At 33.8% G+C, this 24,571-nt stretch overlaps 2 protein-coding genes across 2 annotated transcripts; one reads left to right on the top strand and one right to left on the bottom strand.

The window, feature by feature from the left end:
- The first annotated feature begins 1,877 nt into the window (after positions 1-1,877).
- Positions 1,878-3,666, top strand: LOC110111556 (protein BASIC PENTACYSTEINE2-like). Its single transcript, XM_028692851.1, has 3 exons — positions 1,878-1,961; positions 2,050-3,026; positions 3,364-3,666. Exons 2-3 carry the CDS (start codon positions 2,092-2,094, stop codon positions 3,449-3,451), a joined length of 1,023 nt encoding a protein of 340 aa, XP_028548684.1. The 5' UTR covers positions 1,878-1,961; positions 2,050-2,091; the 3' UTR covers positions 3,452-3,666.
- Positions 3,667-21,854: 18,188 nt separating this feature from the next.
- LOC110111561 (protein indeterminate-domain 14) lies at positions 21,855-24,019 on the bottom strand. Its single transcript, XM_020843484.2, has 3 exons — positions 23,601-24,019; positions 23,100-23,517; positions 21,855-22,498 (listed from the first exon to the last, which is right to left on the bottom strand). Exons 1-3 carry the CDS (start codon positions 23,698-23,700, stop codon positions 21,952-21,954), a joined length of 1,065 nt encoding a protein of 354 aa, XP_020699143.1. The 5' UTR covers positions 23,701-24,019; the 3' UTR covers positions 21,855-21,951.
- Positions 24,020-24,571: the final 552 nt, after the last annotated feature.

Genomic DNA, 24,571 nt, shown 5'->3' with positions numbered 1-24,571 from the left:
CCCAGCTAAAAAGCTCCACTAGTGTTTTTGTAAATTACAAGAAACTGATTCGTCCCTCAAATCGGGATGATCAGATTACAACTTAAAGCAGAGTTACAAAGTTCTGCAAATTTCCGGCGTTTCCCGAAAATCCGGCAGAGTTGCGGCGTCTTCAGGCGGCGGGAAGAGCTTTGGCGATGGTCGAGGAGGAGCTTCTTCCTTCTCCTCCTTCTCTCTCTTCACTTGAGTCCCTCTTGTGAAGAATGATGGCTCTATTTATAGTTTTTCTTGAGTGGCATGGCTCGTAAATAGGTGTGAGATCAGGGGCGAATAAGGAGTGGTTTGAATGGACGGCCGATATTGAACCCTTCGATCGTGCACCGTTCGTTGGACATTTGGAGGCCTTAAGGATGTCGGAATTTGACGATCTTGGGCTCGTTGGATTCTTCTCGTTGAGCCGTTCGATTCGAGTATAAGCTCGTTAAAATCAGAGACCGTTTGGTAACTCAAATTGCGGTTTGAACCTTCCAACAGCGCTTCAGGTCCTTGATTCGGTCCCATTTGGGCTCGGATTGGGTTGAATTTGGTGTCGTTGGGTTCGTATTTCCGAGACGCTCAGTTTGACTGTAAGCTCACTAAAATCGGAGTTCAAATGCTCATGAATTTAATCTTTGTAGTTTCTAATTAGTTTTTTATCTTGAGATTCATGCCCGATCAAGATAAATTTGTGATGGCGTACATACATAAATACTTTACAAATATAGAAGAAAAAAATGAATAAGTAAAGGATATTCTTAAAAATTCCCCATCTTCTGACAACTGCCCATCCGAGATCATTATCTCCTCTACTTCCGGAACTTTCCTGCCCGCAAAGCCAGTACAAAAATAGAGCCTCATCATCTTATTAGTTTTTATCACTAATTAATGACACGCTTCGTGCAGAAACTAAAAATAGCCCCATCAATGAAGCGTGTCACGGATAAGGAGATAAGATTTGGATACTATATTTAATCTATGCAAATATTTTATCGTTAGTAACTCTAATTATTTACTTATATATCTAAAAAAAATTAATTGATTGGCATGAATATCGAGCTAAAATTTGAATGATAAATTTTTGAAATTAATTTAGGATCATTTGAACTTTGATTTCAATGAGAATTGCATATTTTGGTAAGACGAATCAAATTGTCAAATGTGATCAAATCGGAGTTTAAATGAGCCCAAATCAAATATTTGATGCGTAATTGAAAACTTTAAGCATTAATTGGATGATTAGATTATCTACAATTTTGAGATTTTATGATCGATTCGAGCGTCTTGACAAGATGAATATAACAACCCCCCTGCCACCAGCCTTTGCCGCCGTCCTCTGTTCATTGTTGTCCATTGCCACATGTTGATGCCATCGTCTACTGCTTCAATAACCACCATGCCCTCCACCGCCCTACCGACCCAGGCACAATATTTTTATACTTTATATTGCATTCACTTTATTTCAAAAAATAAAAAATCATACGCTCATTTTACAATCATTCAAATAACTCTAAAATATTCATTTTAGATCATATTTCTTTTACACTATTAATTTTGAAGTGCATTTCTTTTTTGGTCCACCAAAGAAATCTTAAATTTTTTAGAAGAGTGCAATGAATGTACATAAAATATGATAATAATTTTAAATAATTTAAATTAATTATATTTATTTTCTTATGTTTTAAATAATATTTGCTTAATGATATATTCAATTTTAAATGCCTTAGATAATTTGTATAAATGTTTTGAATAATTAAACTATTATTAACATTAATTTAAATTTGATATAATTAAATTTGCTTTGATTTATATAATTAATGACGTGATTTTAAATTTGAAGATTACATATACAACGATAACGACCGATTAAATATTTCTTCTCTCCGCTCATCTCTATCTACCGGATCGAGCAGTGGCGAAGAACCCTAGAGGATGCTTTCTCCCAGGTAAGCGCTCCCCACTCTCTTCCTGTGTTACATTGACTTGCTTCGTCTTGACTCAACTCGATCGGCCTTAATGGCATTACTTCTCTAGGGGTGGCTGAAACCCGATCGAAGAAGAAAGGAGGAAATCTTGATGGACGACGAAGGCACGCCAGGGCTACAAAACTGGGGAAGGTATTATCGGCCGCCGCCATTGAAGGGAAACCTTGGCCTTCAACTAATGTCCAATGTTGGAGAACCCATGACAATGCCCTTTCTATCCGGCGGCCACGGTAGCAACTATACCCGTCGGGAATGCGGCATGCCCGAACCTTTCTCCCCCAAAAGATGTATATTTTCCCCAAAAGGCACGCCTGAGCTCTCCTCTATGCCGATTGACTATTCACGGGACATTTGGTTCCATAACAATGATCAAAACGGAAAGATTCTTCATGTCTTCCCAGGGAACCATCACCAACACTCAAACAGCTATGGAGCGCTTCTACCTGAAGCCACTGTGGCCTCTGCAGGAACCAGCGCCCATACACTTCAAATGCTTCAGCCAGTGGATCCCCCAAAGGAAGAAAAGGCAGCAGTCATCGAGGATCCCGGTGTTTCTCAGTTGGATATTGTGCCCTTGAAGAAGAGATCCAAGGGTCAGGGCCGCCCCTTTAAGCATTCGAAGCAGAACATGGGCAAGAAGGCTATTGCACCCAAGGAAGAGTCTGTTAACTCTTCTGGGAGAAGAAGATCGGCGAATAAGAACCTTGATATGGTTATTAATGGGATTGATTTAGACTTGTCGGGAATTCCAGCACCACTCTGCACTTGCACGGGCCAGCCGCAGCAGTGCTATAGGTGGGGTGCTGGTGGGTGGCAGTCAGCTTGTTGCACGACAAGCATGTCCATGTATCCATTGCCGATGAGCACTAAAAGGAAAGGGGCACGCATTGCTGGGCGTAAAATGAGTCAGGGTGCCTTCAAGAAAGTGTTGGAGAAACTTGCAGGGGAAGGCCAAGATTTCAGTAACCCAATAGACCTGAAACCTTTCTGGGCTAAGCATGGTACCAACAAGTTCGTGACAATTAGGTAAAAGATGTGAGTAGTTTTTTAGCTTTGGTAAGGTTCACCATTGCAGTGGGTCTGTTCTTTTGTTATTCCAATCAACTTGAAGCTGGTTTCTGAGATCATAAGACAGGGTGTAGCTCTTAATTTTATTCATGTGTATCTAACATGAGTTTTGGGTTGAAAACTTTCTGGCTAACTGAGCTTCCATGTAGTTTTATATTTCTTAAGCTAAATGATAGAAAATTTGCTCTCACCAATCTTCTTCTAGGAATTATCCACCCTCTTGAAAGGATTAGGATTTTATTTCTAGCTGGGTGTATTCTTTTTAATGCGCTAATTGACTTTCTCTATGTTGAAGTTTCCATGCAGGGGCATGCAGTAAACGCTGCACGAGTGAGTTGCAAGAGCTTTTCCAAATTAAGTGCAAGGTTATGCTGCTGTTTTAAACTCTGTGATGTTTGGGACATCTTAGAGATGTTCATAGCTAATATAGGTTTTTCTTTAAATGTTATTTAATTATGCCATTATTGATTAATGTTTTCCTTTCCGTTGATGTACCCGTTTCTAGGATTTTGTTTTGTTTTTATGTATTGGTTCTCATTTTAATAGTGTAAGATTCTTTGTATGCTTAAAGGCATCCATAGTGCACTATGTTGCTCCAATGATATAGATGCACCTGAAAAGTGTGGTTTTTTAAAAAAAATTGTGGTTATTTATCATAAAATGGAAATTCAATGGGTTTTCTATTATACATTGATAGGTTAGTGATTTATACTACGTATCCTAGGGACGTTATGCTACAAATTTGGCTACTGGTTTAAGAAATGTATAATTAGTATGTATGCTTTGATAAGCTTGAGATTGATAGCATGTACCTAATGGAAGCCATGCAAATGTTGGTTTTTTCAATCAATGCATTCACTGCTGTATCTCAGTGTTTAGGTGATGCCAATCACACTTTTATCATTCCTCAAAGGTCATATCGTTGTAGTTTTCTTTTTTCACTTTGCTCTCATTTTAGCTATCTTTTTGTCTATGTATTGTTGCTTTTGATATTGTTTCCTTTTCTTCTTTAGTTTCTTTTTGTATGAAATGTGTTGGAATTTTTTTCATCATCTGACAAGTCTTTCTATTTATGCCCTTTTTTAGGCTTATTTGGAACAAAAATCTCATTTCATATTTTTTATGCTATTATGAATTATGTTTTTTTTTTGAAAAAATGTTATTACCAAGGATCCCATATATGTTGTTTCTCATCATTGTAAGCCTAATCATAACATTGAAATTGGCTTTATAAATCGTCAATATCCATCCCTTTTCCTAAGGCTACATGGAGTGCTAATAGTTTGTGTTTATCTTTTTGTAAGATTGGTGGACATGTTATCTTATGTCTATCCTTTTTTCCAGCATAATCTTTCCATGTTAATGTTGTCGAGCTTTTTTATATGGTCATATTTGCCTAAACCGCTATGTTAGCATAAGCTTGTGTTTTGAAAATTCTTTTTATTAAATGAATCATGTTTATTAAGGTATTCTTCAAGATATTACATTCATTCTTAATTAACAAATGAGGGGTACTTTTGCCGAATAAGGAGCACAAAGCTGATTTACCTCAACATGCTTTTAGTGATAGGTTAGTAAAGCTAGCCATTGCCTCTCCTCCACCTCCTTAGCATGCCTACTTGTCGTACATGGCTTTCATGGCTTTCACTTGAACTCGTGTACGACGCAACCTTGAGCTCATTCTCAAATGTGATCTCTAGTGATTGTTGCTCTCTCACGCCTATTTGCTCACTTGTCTGTACATATTTTTCGCACATGACTTTCAATGTTAATTCCATGGACGGCATCGCTCCAATCTCATGCTCAAATTTGATCTCTCATGATTGTTGTTCACTGACGCCTATATGTTACACATGACTTTGCTCGTGTACAATGTTGCCTAGATCCCATGCTCAAATCTAATCTCTCGTGATTGTTGTTCGTTCATGCGTATTTGCTTGATTGCCCATGCCTTGCAGGCCAACAGCTCACTCACTCTTACCTCACTCACCCATGCCTCGCTCGCTTGCACCTTGATTACAGTTTCCCATGCATTTACTCGCTAAATTTCGATAATCGTTGTCCATTCATCCGCTCGCAACATTGCTTTCTATCTTCTGATGAATTAATAAAAAAAATGTGAGATTTTCCTCACTATGCCTATTTATAAAAAGTAATATCTCCAAGTATATACAATTTATTTTGACTTGTTTTGTGTACAATATAATGATTTAATTAGTATTGCTATAGTATCTTGCGGGGTATGCCGTATGAGTTTCTTCAATACAAACCGTTTATTGCTGATCCGATTGTATGATAAAAATATAGAAATGAGTTTCTTATAGCCAAACTTATCAATTGGCTTTATCTATGACATTGACTTGCGTAATCTCAGTTGTTGTTAGATTTTATAATACCCAATATTAAAGTTGCTTTTTCGTTAGTTTTTATGTTATTGAGTTTTCTTCTCCTTCTTTTTTGGTTTTTGATCAGTCTGCCCTTGCTTTGAGGCATCATGTCGGCTGTGGTTGTGGTTGGAATGATAGTTTTCATGGTCATGGGGAAAAATTCTTTCTATTACTTTCACTGTGGGTGTGCTAATAATTTATAAGAGCATTGCTGGGCCAAATTTGGCTCTCTCTCCATTCCCCAACATAGCCCCTCTATGAGTACTTGTGGGTCTTCCACTCCAACCATCTTATTAGGGTTCGTCACTGCTTCTTAGAAAGATTATGATCACTTAGTTCAATGTTTTCAATATCTCTGACTCTGTCTCATGCAATTTTCTTCTCTTGTTTTGCAGTTGCTATTTTTGGTATATCCTTGATTTTAGATTTGGTATTTCTTCAAATATTACATGTAATTGACAAATTTCCTCATTCCTTGGTATGTCCTCTCCACTTCATATCATTTTTGCTGATGGTTCACTTCTTCTGCGTTTGGTTAAAGCTCTATCTTTTTCTTTTAGGGTTTTTTTTTTCTTCTAAATATGTTATATGTTCCCAAATTTACTTTCTAATTAGAATTCGTCGTTTCTTTTCTATCCATCGAATTTTATTTTTCAGGATTTCAATATGAGAAAGAGGATTGATGATGTTAACACTAGTACGGCATCCATATCATTGCTTTTTTTTTTTTCAAGATCCCTATTTTTGGAGGATAGTTGGTGGAGGTTTTAAAGTTAGCAAAGTTTATTATTTGTCGAACAAAGTTCCTTCTGCCTTCTCATCCACTATTACATCGTATCAGTGACATTATTGTTTGGGTTATACACCACTATCATGACTTAGGATTATGTTTTTATGCCCTTCTCTATATTCAAGTTGGAATATGTGCTTGTGAGCTACGGAACTATCATTGTGTGATTTTTCTTTCCTTTATAGTAAGTCCTAATATCATCTTGTTTAAGTTAATTTATTTTGATATTTGAGGTCATAGTCCTATTCTTACATGTTTAGGGTTTTAATATTTTGTTACCTTTTGTTGATGATCATTCTAGAGTCATATAGATGTATTTACTAAATCCAAAGTTTTTGTCTTTCACGCTTGTAACAACCCAAACTAGTAACTATCAAGATATTATCCGCTTTAATCTAATGACATCATGGTTTTGTCATATTAGTATAACTTCTTAGGAGTCACCCATACTATGAGTGTTCTATAGGAGCACGTTTGACTTTGAAGTTTTTAAAATTTTAATCATTACACCAAAAGGTGAATCGATGTTTAACAATCTAGCTTTATTTTACTTTAGGGATTTCACATTCTCCCCTCTTTAGATAGTTGATGTTCTCGCCGGTTTTCTTAGTCCAGAATCATCCACTAGGAAAAATGATTCTAAAGGCAGAGTTCCAATCTTTCGGATGGTGTATTACTTTGATATCATCTGCAACAACTCAAACTCTTAATTATTAAGATATTTTTTGGTAGTCTAATGGCCTCATGATTTTGTCTCATTGGTGTAACTTCCAGAAGGTCACTCATATCGGGAGTGCTTATTTACACCAAAAAATTTATTGTGTTAAATTCTGGAGCAACTAGATGAAATCCATTACATTAGTAGAGAGAAAGTAGCTCCACCACTTTGGTGTCCTTCCATACCTGTGAACTTCGGTTGTCAGGAGGGTGCTGCGAACAAACTTTTTAAAGTTTTTTCAGCTTTTTACTCCACTAAAGAACCAATAGCTTTAGACAGAAAGAGGAAATATTTCCATCCTACATTGCAATTTTTCCTTCCCAACATGCTTCTTTACAGTCTCCCAATCTGCCCTCTGTAGAGTTAGGGTAGCCATGAATCGATTTGCCAGGAAAGGCTTGAAGTCCTGCATTTGCGGTGATGCCTGCAGCATTTCTGTAAGTTCTACTATGGCTTCCTGGAGCCTTAAAGAGAGAAAATATAGACAAGAAAGCAAACATAGCAAATACACAACTCAATGCATATGAAAAATTTATTTGATTCAATGAGAACAACCTAGAGAGGATATGAAACAAGAATATCCGTGAAATGGTTGGAGTAGCTCTAGTGAGATATAAGATTAGAGAAATTCGTCTTACATGGTTTGGTCATGTAATATGGCGGTCTTTCGATGATTGTTAGGAGAGTAGATGTATTAGATTTTGCCTATGTTAGAAAATATTAGCAAGGACTTTATTTTATTAGATTTAAATGAGAATTTGATTCTTAACAGGACATAATGTAGAAAAATGATTCATTTAGCCGACCTCACATAGTAGGATAAAGGCTTGATTATGTTGTTGTTGTTGTAATGAGAACTAGGGCTGCAAGCGAACCAAACGTTTGAAGAGCTACTCGTTGCTCGGTTTGATTAAAGCTTATTTGTGATCGTTTAACTAATTAAAGAAACAAACTCGAACGACATTTTTAATACTCAGTCCTTAAATAGACAAACTTGAACACTAATGTGTGCGGTTCATTTATGTTCATGAACAACATTATTTGAAGCTCATGAACAAGCTTGACATTAAGTTCGATAAAAGCTTGATTCGTATTTGATTTAAAACTCGTGAATAAGCTCGATAAATATATTCATATAGATTAATTATATTTTCATTTTAAATAGACAACTGTTTTTATTATAAAGTTAATTTCATTTTATTTTATACCTTCAATAGAATGAATTTGTTCATGAACAAGAGATATTTCACATTTGTTAATGTTTCATAGATTGTTTGTTTAAGATGTTCATGAACAAATATAAGATGAATCATATATCGTTTTTTCGTGAATGAGCTCATTTGATAGCTCGAAAATATTTGCTATGTATTTATTCATGATCTTGCTCAATTGATAGCTCAGTAATACTTATTAGAATTGTTCATGAACGTGCTTGTTTGATAATATAAAAAAAATTGATAAATATGTTCACGAACATAACTCGTTAAGGCTTGCTTGTTTAAAGCTCGATAAGCACTAAACAAACCGAACATGAACTAAACATGAACACAAACAATAAGGCTCGAATCAAACACGAACCAAACTCGAATAAGTTAATAATAAACGAACACAAATATGAACACTCACATACTCGACTCGGTTCATTTGCAGCCCTAATGACAATAGCCTAGGCTTATGACTACAATAGATCCACTTATCTACTAAACTTAACCAAAGGTGTTACAATTCAACCAATGAAATTTCACACATTATGTGTTAAATTATCTTTTGGAAGCTTCTATTTATATTTTAACCTTTTTGTCCAACAAGCTAAATACCATTCTAAGTATATTAATAATATTTAGGCCATTTGTTTTAGTATGTTCGTGGTTTTACTTAGCATGTTAAAATTTTTTATTTACATGATAATGCTCTTGCTTAAGATGCTAGGGTATTCTATTTAATAAACATAAATCATTAAGTTAGTTAGTGATAGTTAATATCAAAACTTGATTAGTTAATTCTAATTAATGTGCTAACAATATTAATTTAGATGTTGATTATTAATGATAGTTTTTGGTAAATTAATTCGATGATTAAGATTATCTTGATGAGATTTTCAGCATGATTTTGTAATATCTAGTAGACAAACTACATAGTTGAGAGAGAGAGAGAGAGAGAGAGACGATGTGTTCAATCAATTAATAATAAGAAAGAGAGAGTTGTAAGAGATAGAGAGATAATTAATGGAAGTCACTATCATATAATATTTCTCTCTCCTGTTGCATACAAAATTTTGCTGTGACAACTAACCGAGTGTTTACTCAGCATGAGTGGATCATGAATGCAGAACTACTTTTAATCAGTTTATACAAAAGCTATGACAAAAATGACAAACTCTTAAGGTTGCTACAGCTCTGAAAAGCTTGATATCTATTTATAGATGTTGAACGCTTGTTGCATCTTTTGAACTGTTTTTTTAACAGGTTTCATAAAATCAAATCAATAAATGCATGAATTATTTCGTGCGATCATCAGATGCTGTTCAGAGACAAATTAAGATGTGTCATGTAATTTTTTGATGTGTGTCGGTGTTGTGTATTGCTGTGTATTGAGGTCACGTAATGCATCATGATTCGTCTCTGGAATGTCTGATTACCGCACGTAATATTTTTTGGTGAAAAAGAGCTTACAACGCTTTTCTTTCGTTAGATTGTTAGCAATGAATGCATAAATTATATAGTCATAAAATAGAAAAAATATTCGGTGCGGAGTCTATACCCCAATAAAAATGTGTCACGTCTAGTACCGAGCTTAGTATCAAGCGGTAATACGGCTCGGTACCTAAGCCTAAATCGGACGGTTCTCCCGTTAATGTCTCTGTAAATGACCATGAACCATGGTTAGTACAATGGTCGTGCACTAACTATTGCATCTATCCGTGGTGTATCAGCTTTCAACTGAAATAATTTTTCCACTGGCCCGCACTCACCCTCTCATTCTTTCTCACCATCACAGGTAATCTTCCTGCAATCTTACAAATAAAGCTTTGATTCTATTGATTTTGTCTGTGTTGGAGGAAAGCGAATGAACTGAAAAGAAATATAGTTATTAGTTAATTCACTAATTAACTACGCGAATTCTCATAATTGTTTAGACTGAGAGAGATAAGTGGTAAGTTTAGACAAAAATTTTATTGAAAAATAAGCTCTTTCATAAAATTTGAAAAAATTTCAACTTCATCTCCCTATTAAAGTATTTCAATGATTTTAATTACAGCTTATTAACTCTCCTCAAGCTATACATTTGATTGTAATAAGTTATTTTTTATCAAAAAAAATTGTGTAACAGCAAGTTTTCTATTTTTTGGGAAAGGTAAATTATGAAAAATTATCTTGAAGGGATTGAGTTTGATTACGGCTTTGTTTGAGACGGTTTTTTTATTGTTTTTTAAAGCAGTTTTTTAGTACAAAAATTTTAATATTTGTATTAAAAAAATGTTTTAAAAAATAATAAGAAAGTCATCCCAAATAAAATGTTAATGAGGTTTTGATTTTGACTAAAGAATATCAAATAAAACTTATGATTGTAATGAAAAATAAAACATTAAAAAAATTGTATCAAATGAAGCTTAAATGTTTGGTTCTTAGCCTTAAACTAAATAATAATATTAATAAATTTAATACAGAAATTTCTATCATAATATTTTGATAGAAATTTACTTAAATAAATTAAAAATTTAATGAATTTATTTCGAAATTAGAATAGTATAAATCTTTTTTTAAACTGTGCAGTAACTTTAAAATAATTTTTATAATTTTTAAACCCAATAAAGTTTATAAATCATTTTTTGTATGCACACAAATGGTCTCTGTTTGTCATGTCAAAATTTCTTTGGACCGACCCACCACTTTGGGCGGATAACGCAGGTGCAAAGTCCTTTTCAGGAACTGCTTTTTTAATGCTTATCGATAATTCTTTTGTGGCATCAATACAAATTGGACAATGTTATCTAGTAAAGTGCTTAAATTCAGATTATTTGAACGCAAGTTTGCTTGTAGAAAATTTCACAAACGCATGGTTGAGTCTTATTTTGGGAACAATTATTTGGTCCGGACACCGGACGTAGCTCTACATCCGGAGGTCAATAACATGTCGCCACGTGCTCTTACTCTTTATCGTGCGGCCCGGGTCGCCCGGAACGGAACCCGGTATTGCTCGGTATTGCTAGGTATTGCTTGACAATAACGAGAAATAACGCTTTGTCAAGACCAATACCGAGCAATAACAAGCAATAACGAGCAATACCTAGCAAAACCGAGGTATTGCCCGGTATTGCACGGTATTGGTCTTGACAGAATGATGTTTCTTGTTATTGTCGAGCAATATTCCGGTCTGCACAAATCAGCCAATACATAACAATCTCGGGTCCGGTCTGGGTCGGGTCGTCGGGCCGCGCGGTAAATATTAAGAGCACATGGCTCCATTTTACTGGCGTCCGAACGTAGAGCTACGTCAGGACACCAGACCTAATAAAAATTCCTTATTTTAACTGCCAATTTTAATTTAAATTTTATATGTAATCAATTGTTTTAGAAAATCTGTGGGGAAAGAGGCACAAAAGCTTAGATCATTTTCATTATGAAGGAGAGGCTCAGTAGGCTTATGCTACAGATTCCTTTCTTTGAATATTATCAAAGAAAGGCATCACATGAGCTGTTTGTGGTCTCTCGGTAGGGCACTTTGCTATAAAGCAAACATGTTAATTAGCCCCATTACCTTAGTAGTGAGGGCGTCTTTGAGTAATGATTATTTGCATTTTAATGATTTTGAAGTTATAAATATAAAGCATAAAGCATAAAGTTATACTCTTTATCTAAATTATATTTAAATATTTTTTATTCTTCCTAGCCAAAGTATTTCTTATGTAAACTTGGAAAAATCTCATCAAATAAAAGCATAAAATTATGATGCACCGACACTCTATTATAAAGTAGCCTAATTTGTTCTGAGATATAGGCTTGTTTGAGACGACTTTTTTACTTCTTCTTAAAGTGATTTTTTAGTACAAAAATCTTAAAGCTGCTTTAAAAAACTGTAAAAAATCCGTCTCAAACGAAGTCATATTTGACATATCATAGCACTAAACTTATTGAAGATTCATGCTCCTTATCTTTGAAAATGCCATCATTTAATATAAGCACCCATCTTAAAGCATCATTCATTGGTTTCTATATGCATGAATGGTGCATAATCTTTCCCTTTAGGGATAAATTAAATGAAAGTGTGATCATTTTTACTTTTGTTTCAATTTATATTAATTTGTCTTTTATGTGGAGTGAAGAACAATTATGAGTGGTGAGGGTGATGAGCGATAATAGAGCACATGGAGTGGGTCTCCATGGCTTATCAATAAGAAGAATTGGAAAAGATAGGAAAAAGTAGCGAAGGAAGAAAAAAAAGAAGAAATCTATCCATTACAGAGCTAAAAGATACTACTGGTTCAGGACTTGTCCTTATGCTCATGGAGTCAGCGAAGTGGATATATAGAATATAAGACCATGGCTGTTGGCTTATAGCTCTTCTTCTTATGAGAAATTGCCCCAACTTTTTCTTCCCTTGCATCAACTTTAAGTTTGCTAGCTCTCTCTCTCTCTCTCCTCATTCTTTTTCTCTCTCTATCACTCTCTCTCTCTCTCTTCATATGGATTAAATGGGAGGTGTAGGCTAATAACTTTAGATTAAATTAAGGACTATATAGCTGTTCTGCACGCACCCTTGTTCTTTTGTTTGTATTAGCAAGGACTGGATTAATTTTTAAAAGTGTAAATTATATATAAATATATAACATAAATAATTATTTTATTAAAGATAAAATATAAATATTTTAAAATTTAAACACATAGAAAATATATTATTTTTATTAAATAGATATATCGTTATTTAAATAATATATTAAAAAAAAAGAAAATAGTTGATATCGTTATTTAAATAATATATTAAAAAAAAATAGTTGGCTTAACTTATGTTACCTATGTAATATATTTTGGAAGTTAAAATTTCTTATTCAATTTTATGTTAGACTTTTTGTGTTGTAAGAAAAAAAAAATATTTCTTAATTAAAATTTCTAATTTTTAATCTTCTTAAAATAAATTCAGTGAATAAAATGCAAAAAATAAAAATAATCTGTAAATGTTAAGAAGAATATTTTTATCTAATGATATTCTAACAAAATATGATTAAGGGCTTTTTTGGAATAATTGTAGTATCTTATAAAGTTGATTGTCAAATTATTGTGAGAAAAATAATTTATTTAAAATAATTTATTTATCCTCATTGTAAGAAGCAGCTTTACATCATAGAAATCTTTGATTTTATTTGGGGCAGTTTTCTTAATATTTTATAAGTAACTTTTTAGTACAAAATTTTTTAATTCAAAAAAAAGATTAATATTTTAGAAAACATTAAAAAAGATATCAAGCCTTTGAAAAATAATAACAAACATTAATAAAATGGTTGCCAAATAAAATTATAATTATTGCTCAGAAATTAAAATAGCCGAAAAATGAACCCAAATATACTCTAAAATAAGTAAAAATAAATTATAATTTGAGATGAATATAAATATTAATTATTTATACAATGTATTTCTAAAATAAAATCCAATATTTTCTGACCTATTATCATTAAACAATTCTGATTTTTTTTAATTCTCTTTTTTTTTGGCCTTAAGTGGAATTGCTGGTTGTACTAGAAACAAAACAAAAAAGGATTTATTCTCCTTATTTCGCGGACTCGTAGAAGCTGGCATGTCCATTGAAGAACATGGTGGGGATTCGGGAAGTAGAAGCCATCAGATTAGTAATTCAAAACTTATGTTGCGCATCTTAAGGCTGGTTTGGGACAACTTTTTTACTGGTTCTTAAAGCAGCTTTTGAGTACAAAAAAAATTATTTTTGTACTGAAAAGTTGCTTTAAGAAGCAGTAAAAAGCAGTCCCAAACGAAACCTTAATCTGTTGATAGATAATTTGTAAATGGATAGTTTTAATTAATAGATTTTGAATTTAAGTCCGATATATATTATGTATGTGAATTTATTTTAATTAATCTAAATATTCTTAAAAAACAAAGAATATTAAAATTTTAACGAAAAAAAAAAATCAACTTATTTTCTTCATTAACGATAGCTGAGACGATCAATCCCTTTTTTTAACTAAAAACATGATTTTATTTCAAAATGTAAAAGGAAACAAGCAACTCCTTCAATAAACAAGAAAGATATACAGCTAAAAATAGAAATGACAAGATAGTCATCGGGCTCAACAATAGGCAAAGTAATTAACCTGCAACCACCTCGATGCCAGGCTAGGACCATGAAGAGGCGGAGGGCAGTAACAAACTACAAAAAAGCAGCTAAGAGAAGAACCACCAAATCAAACAAGGTCATCAAACAGAGCAAACTAAATCACCACCAATGATTGCCAACAAGCCTCGGCAGTTGAGGTGGTGAGCGGCCACTAGCCACATCATTGCCCATAAAATCACGAAACAACCAAAAAGTCAACTCCCAGCATGCGTCTTGGCGGTGAAGGCAACACTATTTTGGGCAGTGGATGAAATAATAAAAAAAAATCTTATAAAGGATAATTAAAGGCTACCAAAGCAGTGGTAGAAGATATTGTTGGGAATTAATGAAGTAATTTAAATTAATGCAAAGTCAAATGTCTTGCATAAATATTATAGCATATAAAGCCTTTGTAAAGCTTCAGGGTTATAAAAATTGAGGTGGTTTTAATTATGAATAATAATAGCAATGATTAATATCTCTATATATAATTTGTAGTGATTAAAATTGTTGCTAATTCTAGCAATAATCTTAAGTACTATTACTAACTTCAACAATGAACTATAATAACTTCAAGAGAAAACGCTACTGTAAGGGGTGGAAGATGTTGGCGCAAGATAACTTGAAGGCTGTAGGGTGCAATCGGTGAAAGAAGAGATGCGGATGGGGGTTGTTTAATTGTCTATAATTGGGTTAGTCAGCAAATGAGGATGATAAGGTTTGGGGGCTACCAATGTGAGGGAAAAGAGAGAGATTTAAGGTTCGTTTGGGACAGTTTTTTTGTTGTTTTCTAAAACAACTTTCTAGTGCAAAAAATTCTTGAATTAGAAATCTTTGTTCTAAAAAAACAGTTTTAGAAAATAGCAAGGAAGTTGTCCCAAACAAAACCTTGGAGAGGGGATTGAGGAGAGAGAAGAAACTCGCTTAAAAGAGAGTCTCTAAAAGACTCTTTTTAAGTAAGTATAAATAGTTGGTTGGTAAAGCATATCTCTAAGTGAAATCAATCAAAAATTATTTTTCCATGAAAGCAAGCGACAAAGGTTTGGCGTCAATTTTCTTATTGCTTTCTTAAACAATTTTTTAGTACAAAAAATTTTTGTGCTGAAAATTTCTGCACTAAAAAGTTGATTTAAAAAATAGTAAGAGTATTCATTTGGAATAATTTTTTTATTGCTTTCTAAAACAGTTTAATTTTATTATAAAAATTTTTGTACTAAAAACTGATTTATAAAGACATAAAAAAGCTACCCCAAACCAAAAAAAAAAAAAAACAAAATTTATGCAAAAACTTTGACTGGACTTTGATACCGCTAAAGCAACCTTACTAGCTCTTACTCATTCACAGCATTGGATTCTGTCTTTCTTCTCCCTAAACCAAAAAACAAAAAAGTTGGCCATGAAACCAATACATCAAGATTCGTGCTTATCACATAATTTGTTTTTACAGTGCGCAATAGTCCTATATAGAAAGGTCTATGAAGGCAATCAAACTGGGTATAATCATAGGTCAAAATCAATGAAAAGTCACAAAGAAATTTCATGCAAATAGGATTTCTAAGTAGTAACGTTTATGTTGATGGATGTACTTTATTTGCAATTTGATAAAGTTAAGAAAGATTAGATAATGCGATGTGACCTCTCCTTGATCATAATGCAAGAAATGACACCGACATCCATTATTTTGTTGCTTGGAGACGCTGAGCTTTGCTAAACAACAAACGTCCACATAAATGAGCTATTAAAGGAGTAAAATCAAACACTTACAGCTTTTGAGATATCGAAATATTATTCAAAAAGATAGGATGTTTTTTATTATTATTTTGAGCGGACACGAATCTCGAGCGAAATTTAAGTTAGAATTTTCAAAAATTAAATTGAAGATCACCTGAAATCTGATTTAAGCAAACTTATACTCGAACTGAACGTCCCGAAAATAAGAACCCAACGACACCAAATTCAACTCAATTTGAGTCCAAATGAATCCAAATCAAAGACCCGAAGGCAATTTGGAAGGATCAAATCATAATTTGGATTACTAAACAATTTTCAAACATGACATGCTTATAACTGAATTGAGCGGCTTGATGAGATGAATCCAATGAGCCCAAGGTAGTCAAATTTTAATATCATTAAGACATTTAATTAAATATCCAATAAATAGTCCACGATCAAGGGATTCAACATCGTCCGTCCATTCAAACCACTTCCAATTTACACTTGGTCTTCCTCCTATTTACTAGCCATGTCACTCTCAAAAAATTATAAATAGATCTCTTATTTCTCAGGAGAGTGGTCCCAAGCAATGAAGAAAAAAAATTTGAGTTCTCTTGCCACCAGACTCATCCTCGACCACCGCCGAACTTCCACTTGACAACCAACTAATGTTGAACTTCCACCTTATAGCCGACCAACCCCAGAGTTCTGAGCGACTGCCGACTTACGTTGGATTTTCGTCCAACCGTCAATTGAAGTTGAATTTCTACCCGACCACCAAACATCGTCGGATTTTCGAACTTCATTTGTAGTTGAATTTCAACCCGACAATTGATTATTGTAATTTGATCGTCCTCAATTTTTTAGACGAGTCAACCAATTGTAATCTAATCCAATGCTAGTGGAATCATTTCAAATGGATAAGACCCTGTGGTTTTTTTCCCCTTTTTTAAGATTTCCACATAAAAATTCTTGTATTTCATTTTTTTTGTTTGTGTGCTGGATATCTGTACAATGCTGAGACAAAATTGCTAACTCTATCGCCGCGTATATTCTTGCCCGCAACAATTATGATAAAGTCTTAAAATAATTTTAGGACTGCAATTTAAATTACTATATGGAATTTTGATGTATGAATGTAACAATAGAAATATTTGGCTTAACAAATGACCATAACATTGATGGTTATAAAACTCATACATTTATGCATCATTTGCTTAAAAAATAATCATATAATTCACCTAATGTATTTTCGTCCGAAAATGGTGGACATGATTATGAAGAAAAAAGAAAGTGTAAGTGGGAAAGCTCTGTACAAATTCTCTCATTTTTTATAGCGGATTTCCTTCACGTGGTATGACTCAGTGGTTTTCTCGTTTTAAGATTTTCAACGTTAAATCCTAATATTATTTCTCCACAAATTTATTTTCTTGTTTATTTCATTCTTTGTTTTCTCCCACAATTAAGTGATTAATTGTTTGATTAGATGTTATTGAGATTTAAGTATTCTTATAATATCTATGTTGTATGGTCAATGCTATATATTTGATTTGGTGTTATTATATAAATTAAGATATATCTATACAATCTGTAATTTCCGCAAACTTAATATTAGAAAAAAAAAAAAAAAACATAATCATATTTTTTTGAAATGTTATTTAAACATGTAAGTAAATTGAATAGATGGCATCTTTAATTGATATAATATTACAAATTTTACCAAACCACAAAGCCCCTAAATCCAGCAATATTCACTGCATACAAAAGGAATCGAACAGCTTGCATGATGATTAACCTAAGGGTTATTTGAGATCATTTATATTTTTTTTATTTTTTATGTATATTTTGATATGAAATAAAATATATTTAATTTATTATAACTAATATCGTTTTAAAAAGATATTCAATACACTTCAAAGCCGTTTTTGAGTATTTTTTAATATTTAATTTATTTAAAAAGTAAAAAAAATTTAAACACATTAAATAAAAACATATTTTCAATAAACAATAATTATAATAATAGTAAACACAAATTAACCTCAGCCAAACTTCTCATGTCAAACCGAATATCCCATTTTTTACTCCAAAATACAATGAAATTCAAAATTTCCATGATTCATCTCTAATTAAACTCCATTTTGCGCGCTTCAACGAAGGTAACTGTTTTTCTTTTTTTTTTTCGTGCGTTTCTTTGGCAAATCCGATTGTCATACAAAAATTGCGTAGGTGAACAATGCCCGTAATCAAATAGCGAGAAAAATGCCGATCGGATGGAGCGGCGGAAGAACGCCATAACAAATATATGACGTTTGTATGACGTTCAGTTGGAAATGCAATAGATGATGATGCTTTAAGAAAAAAATAATAATAATAAAAATTTAGAGGATGAGCTTTTTAAAACAACTTTTTTATTTCAAAATTTTAATTTTATATTAAAAAATTGTTTCAAAAATCAGTAAGAAAATCATTCCAAATGAAGTCTCAGCCAAGAACATAACTAAAGAGAACTGAAATCAAATTTTCCTTTCACAATCACAATCCAAAGAGCTCGTTGGTTTTTATTTTTGGGAAACGGGATATCTACTCGCTGTTATCCCAAAGGAAGTGTTTGACGGCGTAACTAATCCCTCGGTTGAACCAAATTAGACCACCCACCGGCATCGAGCCCATACTTACTTTGCTTGCCACGCTAGTTGGTTTTTCATTTTTGTTGGTGGATTCATTTCACGAGAATCCTCATTAAGAACCAATGAGCAAAAAAATTAGACAGAATAATTTGGTTAATTTTTTAGAATTCAAATGTATTTAATTACGATGTATTTGTTCAAAATTCTGGAGTTCTTCGAGTTGTTCCATCTCCACCTCCAAAATTAGATTTAATATGTCAATTTCAGACTCTTCAGTGGGCTCTATGATCATCATGCACCATCTCCTCCGCCAAAACAAAAAACAAAAAAAAGCTTATTAAATTTTACTTTTTGAATTACTGTTCATCATCCAGTAAAAAAATTTATTTACCTCTAGTCAAAGTCAATGGGTCGTAGAAGCAACAGAAGCTAGCTCTTATCGATAAGGAAACAAAACAAAAAGGAAACAAAAGTTCACATCCTCGCATCTATTAACCGGAAGAGAGAAATAGGAAGAAAAAGAAAGAAATGGATCATAATCTCTCTTGGCTTTTGCCTCTGAGAACCTCTGAAACTAAGACAAGCGCCATAACCCTCAAAGCACAGCGAGCGAGAGAGAGAGATCAGAGAGGCAGCGCATTCACCGCGCACAGTGAGAAGAGGAAAGACGACCTTTTTAAACGCAGCACAGAAACCGAGAAAGAGACCTAACAGCGAGAAACAATAAAGACCCGTTGGATTGCCCAAGGCTTCCCTCATAGCAGGGCAGATGGGTTTTAATTCTCTCTTCTCTTTGCTTTGGCTTTTGTTCGCTATGCTCTGCTGCTTGTCAAAGATGCTGAAACTCTGATAATGTTTCAGACTTCTATACTTAGCACAGCGAGTGAAAGCAACGGAGAGATGAGTGGAGAGAGTGACAAAGGCTTTGTCTTTTGCAACATAGCACTGAAAACCATGACAACCACATCACATGGACTTTATTGTGTGCACAGAAGGGAGAGACTATCCCTAAACAAAATAATATTTTCAACCACTTAAGACTTATCCACCCATTTCATTTCATAATTAATTAACCATTTTAATGATTTTTTTATTAACTTGATAGAATTTTTTCATTTGCCTCTATATATCTAGAAATTATTCCGTGCTGAGTTCGTGCGCCGTTCAAAGACCACATCGTCTCTTACTTAGTACCCGACACAATATTGTTCGATATCGTACGTAGCTTGATACTGCTCGATATCACTCTATGCCAATGACTTGATATATTTTAGTTTATCTTCAAAGAGTAATTTATGTTCGAAATCCGCACAAAATAATCTCTCCAATCTCTCTCCTCACTATAGCTTGCCGGAGTACTAATGCCACCACTGTACCAGGCGACAGTCATCCCTCTACTGGATTTGGGTCAGTACCCACTTTCCTGTTACATCAATTTCCACGCACTCTCTCGGAAATAGCACCAATGGATGAAATAAATGGCATTATTAAAAGAAAATCTAATCATATAAAAAATATTTTAATATATATATAAACATAAAAAGACATTATGAACATTTTTTAAAACTTGAAGCGAGAATGGTAGCTATTCTTGACTTATGAAGCATTAAGAAAACTATCCCAAATGAAATCTTAGAGTTACAATTGAAGCTTTAATAAAATGATTATAAAATTATTATGAGGAAAAAAATATAAATATATTCTTAGAAAAAAAATGTTTTCTTAATGTTATCATATCTTAACAAATTTGAATGTAAAATACAATTTTTTTATCATAAGAAATTCTAAAAAATAATAAGAAAACAATAGCAAAAATGAACTCTGATTGAGATGGGAAAAGCTAAACAATTAGAAAATTATTACTTTTATTCTCAAAAAATTGCTAAATTTTTAATGAAATAATTTGATCAATCTATGCATACAAATCTTCTAGTTTACTTTAAAGATTTAAATGTTGATTTTTTAAGCAATAATTTTTTTTTTAATTTTTATGGTGAACAGATAAACATAAATCTGGATTGCACGTATCATCATATGATTGGCCAAAAGTTTTTATATTACTATGGGAGACTTTTTTTTTTTATCTATTAGGTCATTAATGGATCGATGAGCCTTTACACTTGGCTTGGTGGATAGGGTGAAAGAAAAACAGCTTTACAGACTTTTCCCTTTCCCAATTGAATTGCCGACAAGCATTGACATGAGCCAAAGAGAAAAAGACTAGCACTTCATCATCACAAACCCACTCCTTGACTATTAATTATTTTGTGCGGAGTCAGAATGTTGTCCGGAGAATAACCAGAATGCGCTACGTCACCACTTCATTAATGGCACCGCGGCTCGGTACCGCACCACTTCATTAATGGCACCGCGGCTCGGTACCGCTCGATATTGTGGCTTGATATCGCTGACGTGGCTGCGCCTGATTCACCTTATGACGTAGAGCTGTATCCGACCTCTGCACAGAATAATTTCTCCTCCTTGACAGTTGACACCTTCATCAAATTTCTCTAAAGAGGGAATAAATGTTTGTTTAATTAAAAATGTATATTTAACAAAGTTTATGACTTAATTGTCTTAAAATTAGATTAATCAAAATAATTAGAGCATCAATCAGTTTTATTAAGAGATCTTTATTGAATAAAATCGGGGGCAATATATCTTTGTTAAAATGATGAGCCTTTTGCATTTTGAGTTTTAGAACTAATTTATCTAAACAAAATTTATGTCAAATATAATTTCATTTTAATAAAAAAATAAAAAATTGAAGTAGTAAAACATTTAATAGAATAGAAAATACTAGAGGTAATCTTAGCAAGCCTATGAAAAAAATGCCCTTAAATATCAATAAAATTTATTTTTAGGCTTGAAAATCATAAAATTTAATTTAAAATTAGTATCATATATAATAAATCTATACTCATTATTCTCAAAATAAATTCAATATTTTTTATATCTATCTTATTATAGATTATAAGAAAATTTATTACTATTTTTTTTCGAATGAAAAAAAATACATAAGAATATTCTAACATAATTTATATGAATATAAATTTAAAAATTATGAATTTTTATTCACTAATTTTAAAATAAATCTATTAATTTTCAAAATGATTTAAATAAAAAGTATAAAACTTTTTTTTTTGCAAGCCCGTTCAATGAAACCACCCTCCTTTTTTAATTAAAAAAGTGTAAAGCCATAGTTGAAGCCAACAATAACAAAGATTTCATTCGAATCTCAACTTTAAGCAGCCAATTACCAAATACTTACATGACAGAAAGAGAAGCCAACATAAGAAAAAAAAAATTAAAAAAACTAGAACTAAATCTTGGGCTGAGGCACGTTTGGCCAGTACATTTGCTCTCCCTCTTCTCCGGCGTCGGCTGTGATCGCCTTAGACCTCAACCGCTGCTGGCAGTCGTGGCAAGTAATTTGCAGCAGTATTGAATTAATCTGCCGCGCGGCGGCGGCACGCAAAGCGCAAGCTTTCTCGAACTCAGCCCTCGCCTGTTGCCGTATTCTCCGAGCTGTCGCGAGCTCTTTCTCCGCCATCTCCACTTGCTGCCTCGCCTGTTCCCTCGCTTCATCAGACGCCGACTTTTCGTTTATGGGCACCGGCGGGCCGATGGAAAGGTCGAGCTCGGTGGATGGAGGGGCGAGAAGTTGGAGTTCGAAGTTCCGGCGAGATGGCGGTGAGAAGAAGGGTAGTTTGGGGTATGGAGGCGGCGGTGGGCAGGGTGGCGTGTCGGTAGATGGGCTCGGGCTGGAAATTGGGCGGGAGAGGGAGGTTATCTGCTGAGGAGTGCGTGGTTCGGACCGGCGGCGGCTTGCACTGCAGGTGTCTTGGTGTTCGATGAAACTCTCCACCCTGTCAGGAACCATAAAAAAATAAATTAATGAAGAAATAATAAATAATCACTTCTTCATAGATTACAAGATCGATTTTTTTGGCTTAAAGAATTTGCGCCGGTTGTTTTATTGCAGATTGGGACTGCAGAAAATTTTTTTGAGTTAATCTAATTAATATCTTGAAAAAAAAAAACTTTCTCCTGGAGTGTTTTTGTTTGGCTAATATCAAGCTGGTATTGAGCTAGTTCTAGGGTTTTTGAACGCTCAAGAGTATTGAAAGGGACTGCAGGAGCAGAAAGATAGTAATCAATGAGACCCAAATGTCGCAATGTTGCAAATTAATCGTCTAGTGATGTTGATTTGATGAGTATAAATGTGAAGAACAGTCTCTTTGAGATCACCATCAAATATATGTATTTTGGTATCCAACTCTTCACTATCCATCCTACTCAATAAGTCAAAGTCATCGCCTTAAACTTCGAAAAATCTTATCTTTTTTTCAAAGATACAAATTTTAATTCAAAAAACGTCAGTTTGATGAAACCAAAGACTCAAGATGATAGATCGCCTGAAATTAAGCAGAAGAAATGAAAAGTGAGAACAGAAAAGAATATCAAGACCTAGAGAAAACGCGACCGCAGTCACAGGAATGTCCCCTAGTCCCGCAAGTCTTAAGATGAGCTTTATAATCCGAGTGAACTGCATAGGCTTTCGAACACCGGCCACAAGCCCACTGTTTATTCGCCGAGTGCTTTCGCCGGAAATGTTTCTTGATTCCGACTAGATCACCGAGCGCGTGGCACGGATCGTGGTGTAAGCAGCTGGTCTCCGGACATACAAACACCCTCTTTTTCGAAGCAGCCGCCGCCGCCTCCACCGTTGACTCCCTCTTCAGCAACTTCCATGGCACCTTGTGCCGGCGGCGGTGCATTTGTAAGTTCTGATCTCGCTGGAATCCCTGGTTGCAGATCTCGCACACGTAGCGATCGGATTCCAGAAGCGTTCTCGGCGACAAGGAGACGACTTCAGCATCCGGGTCTGCATAAGAAAAAAGCATTACTTGTACTTGATTTTATGTAGAAAATATATAATATAGAATTAGTATTATATAAAGATGAAACCTGGCGTGCCAGCCGGCCGGCGCTTCTTCTTGGTGATATTGGTTTCTGCGATTGAGAGCGGCTGGGCCGGCGGTAGGGGAGAGGAAGAGATAGTGAACATTAAGGAAAGTAACAGTGAGCAGAGAGAGATTGAGAAAGGTGGAAGAAGAAGAAGAAGAAGAAGAAGAAGAAGCTAGGTAAAAGAGGAGAAGAGGGCCACAGTACTGGCTCTTAATTTCTCTTTCGAAAGCTCGTTCAAATATTTTTGGAGTTGGTTTGTAGTGCAGAGGTGGGCTGTCTCCCATAAAAGAATGGAAGGCAGCTTTCTAACAGCCTTTTAAAGCTCAACTGCTCTTTGTTTTGGGGTTTTCATCAGTGGGGCTTGTGAGGGTGAGGATCGTATGCTTGAGGAGTTCAGCGATCTGAATACATTTTCAACTGTACGCCATATAATAAATCGTATAAATATTAAGGGAGACCGAGAGAGGGAGAGAGAAATTCCCCAAAAAAAAAGGAGAGAGAGAGAGGGTTCTGACGCAACACAGTCGTATTACTTTTATAATAGCTTTGAAAATCCTAAACCTTCATGACCTTGCTCCAAATTTTAAAAAAATTATAGAGCTGGACTTTTATCCTATAAATCATAGTATGTTAAGTTAAATTTCATTTGAGATAATTTTTTTTATTATTTTATTTTTTGAATTATAATCATAATTTTTATTTGATCATAATTTTAAAAAAAATTATTTTCTTTATACCAACTTCACAATCACATTTATAAAAAATTACAGTCATTTCAAATATAACTTAATGTGCTTGAAAAATATCTAATATTTATGTGCTATCTCATAAATAAAATTTTAAATTTTTGCTCTGTATAATTCCTAATATGACTTTTTTTTTATGAAGAAGAGAGAATATTTTGATTTTATATAAGAAATGAATGCAATAATTCTTATTCATCAAATTAAAATGAAATATGAAGTGATGAT

Source organism: Dendrobium catenatum, unplaced genomic scaffold, assembly GCF_001605985.2.
Source record: "Dendrobium catenatum unplaced genomic scaffold, ASM160598v2 fragScaff_scaffold_167, whole genome shotgun sequence".
Lineage (NCBI taxonomy): Eukaryota > Viridiplantae > Streptophyta > Magnoliopsida > Asparagales > Orchidaceae > Dendrobium > Dendrobium catenatum.
This window is presented reverse-complemented; position numbering and strand designations above follow the sequence as displayed.

Bases quoted from the DNA above. Each gene is read 5' to 3' on its own strand.
- LOC110111556 (XM_028692851.1), top strand. From the start codon at position 2,092: ATGGACGACGAAGGCACGCCAGGGCTACAAAACTGGGGAAGGTATTAT. The intron at 3,027-3,363 runs GTAAAAGATGTG...TCTATGTTGAAG, and splicing joins AACAAGTTCGTGACAATTAG to TTTCCATGCAGGGGCATGCA.
- LOC110111561 (XM_020843484.2), bottom strand. From the start codon at position 23,700: ATGTTCACTATCTCTTCCTCTCCCCTACCGCCGGCCCAGCCGCTCTCA. The intron at 23,518-23,600 runs GTTTCATCTTTA...TTTCTTATGCAG, and splicing joins CCGGCCGGCTGGCACGCCAG to ACCCGGATGCTGAAGTCGTC. The intron at 22,499-23,099 runs GTCTTGATATTC...GGTTCCTGACAG, and splicing joins TGCGGTCGCGTTTTCTCTAG to GGTGGAGAGTTTCATCGAAC.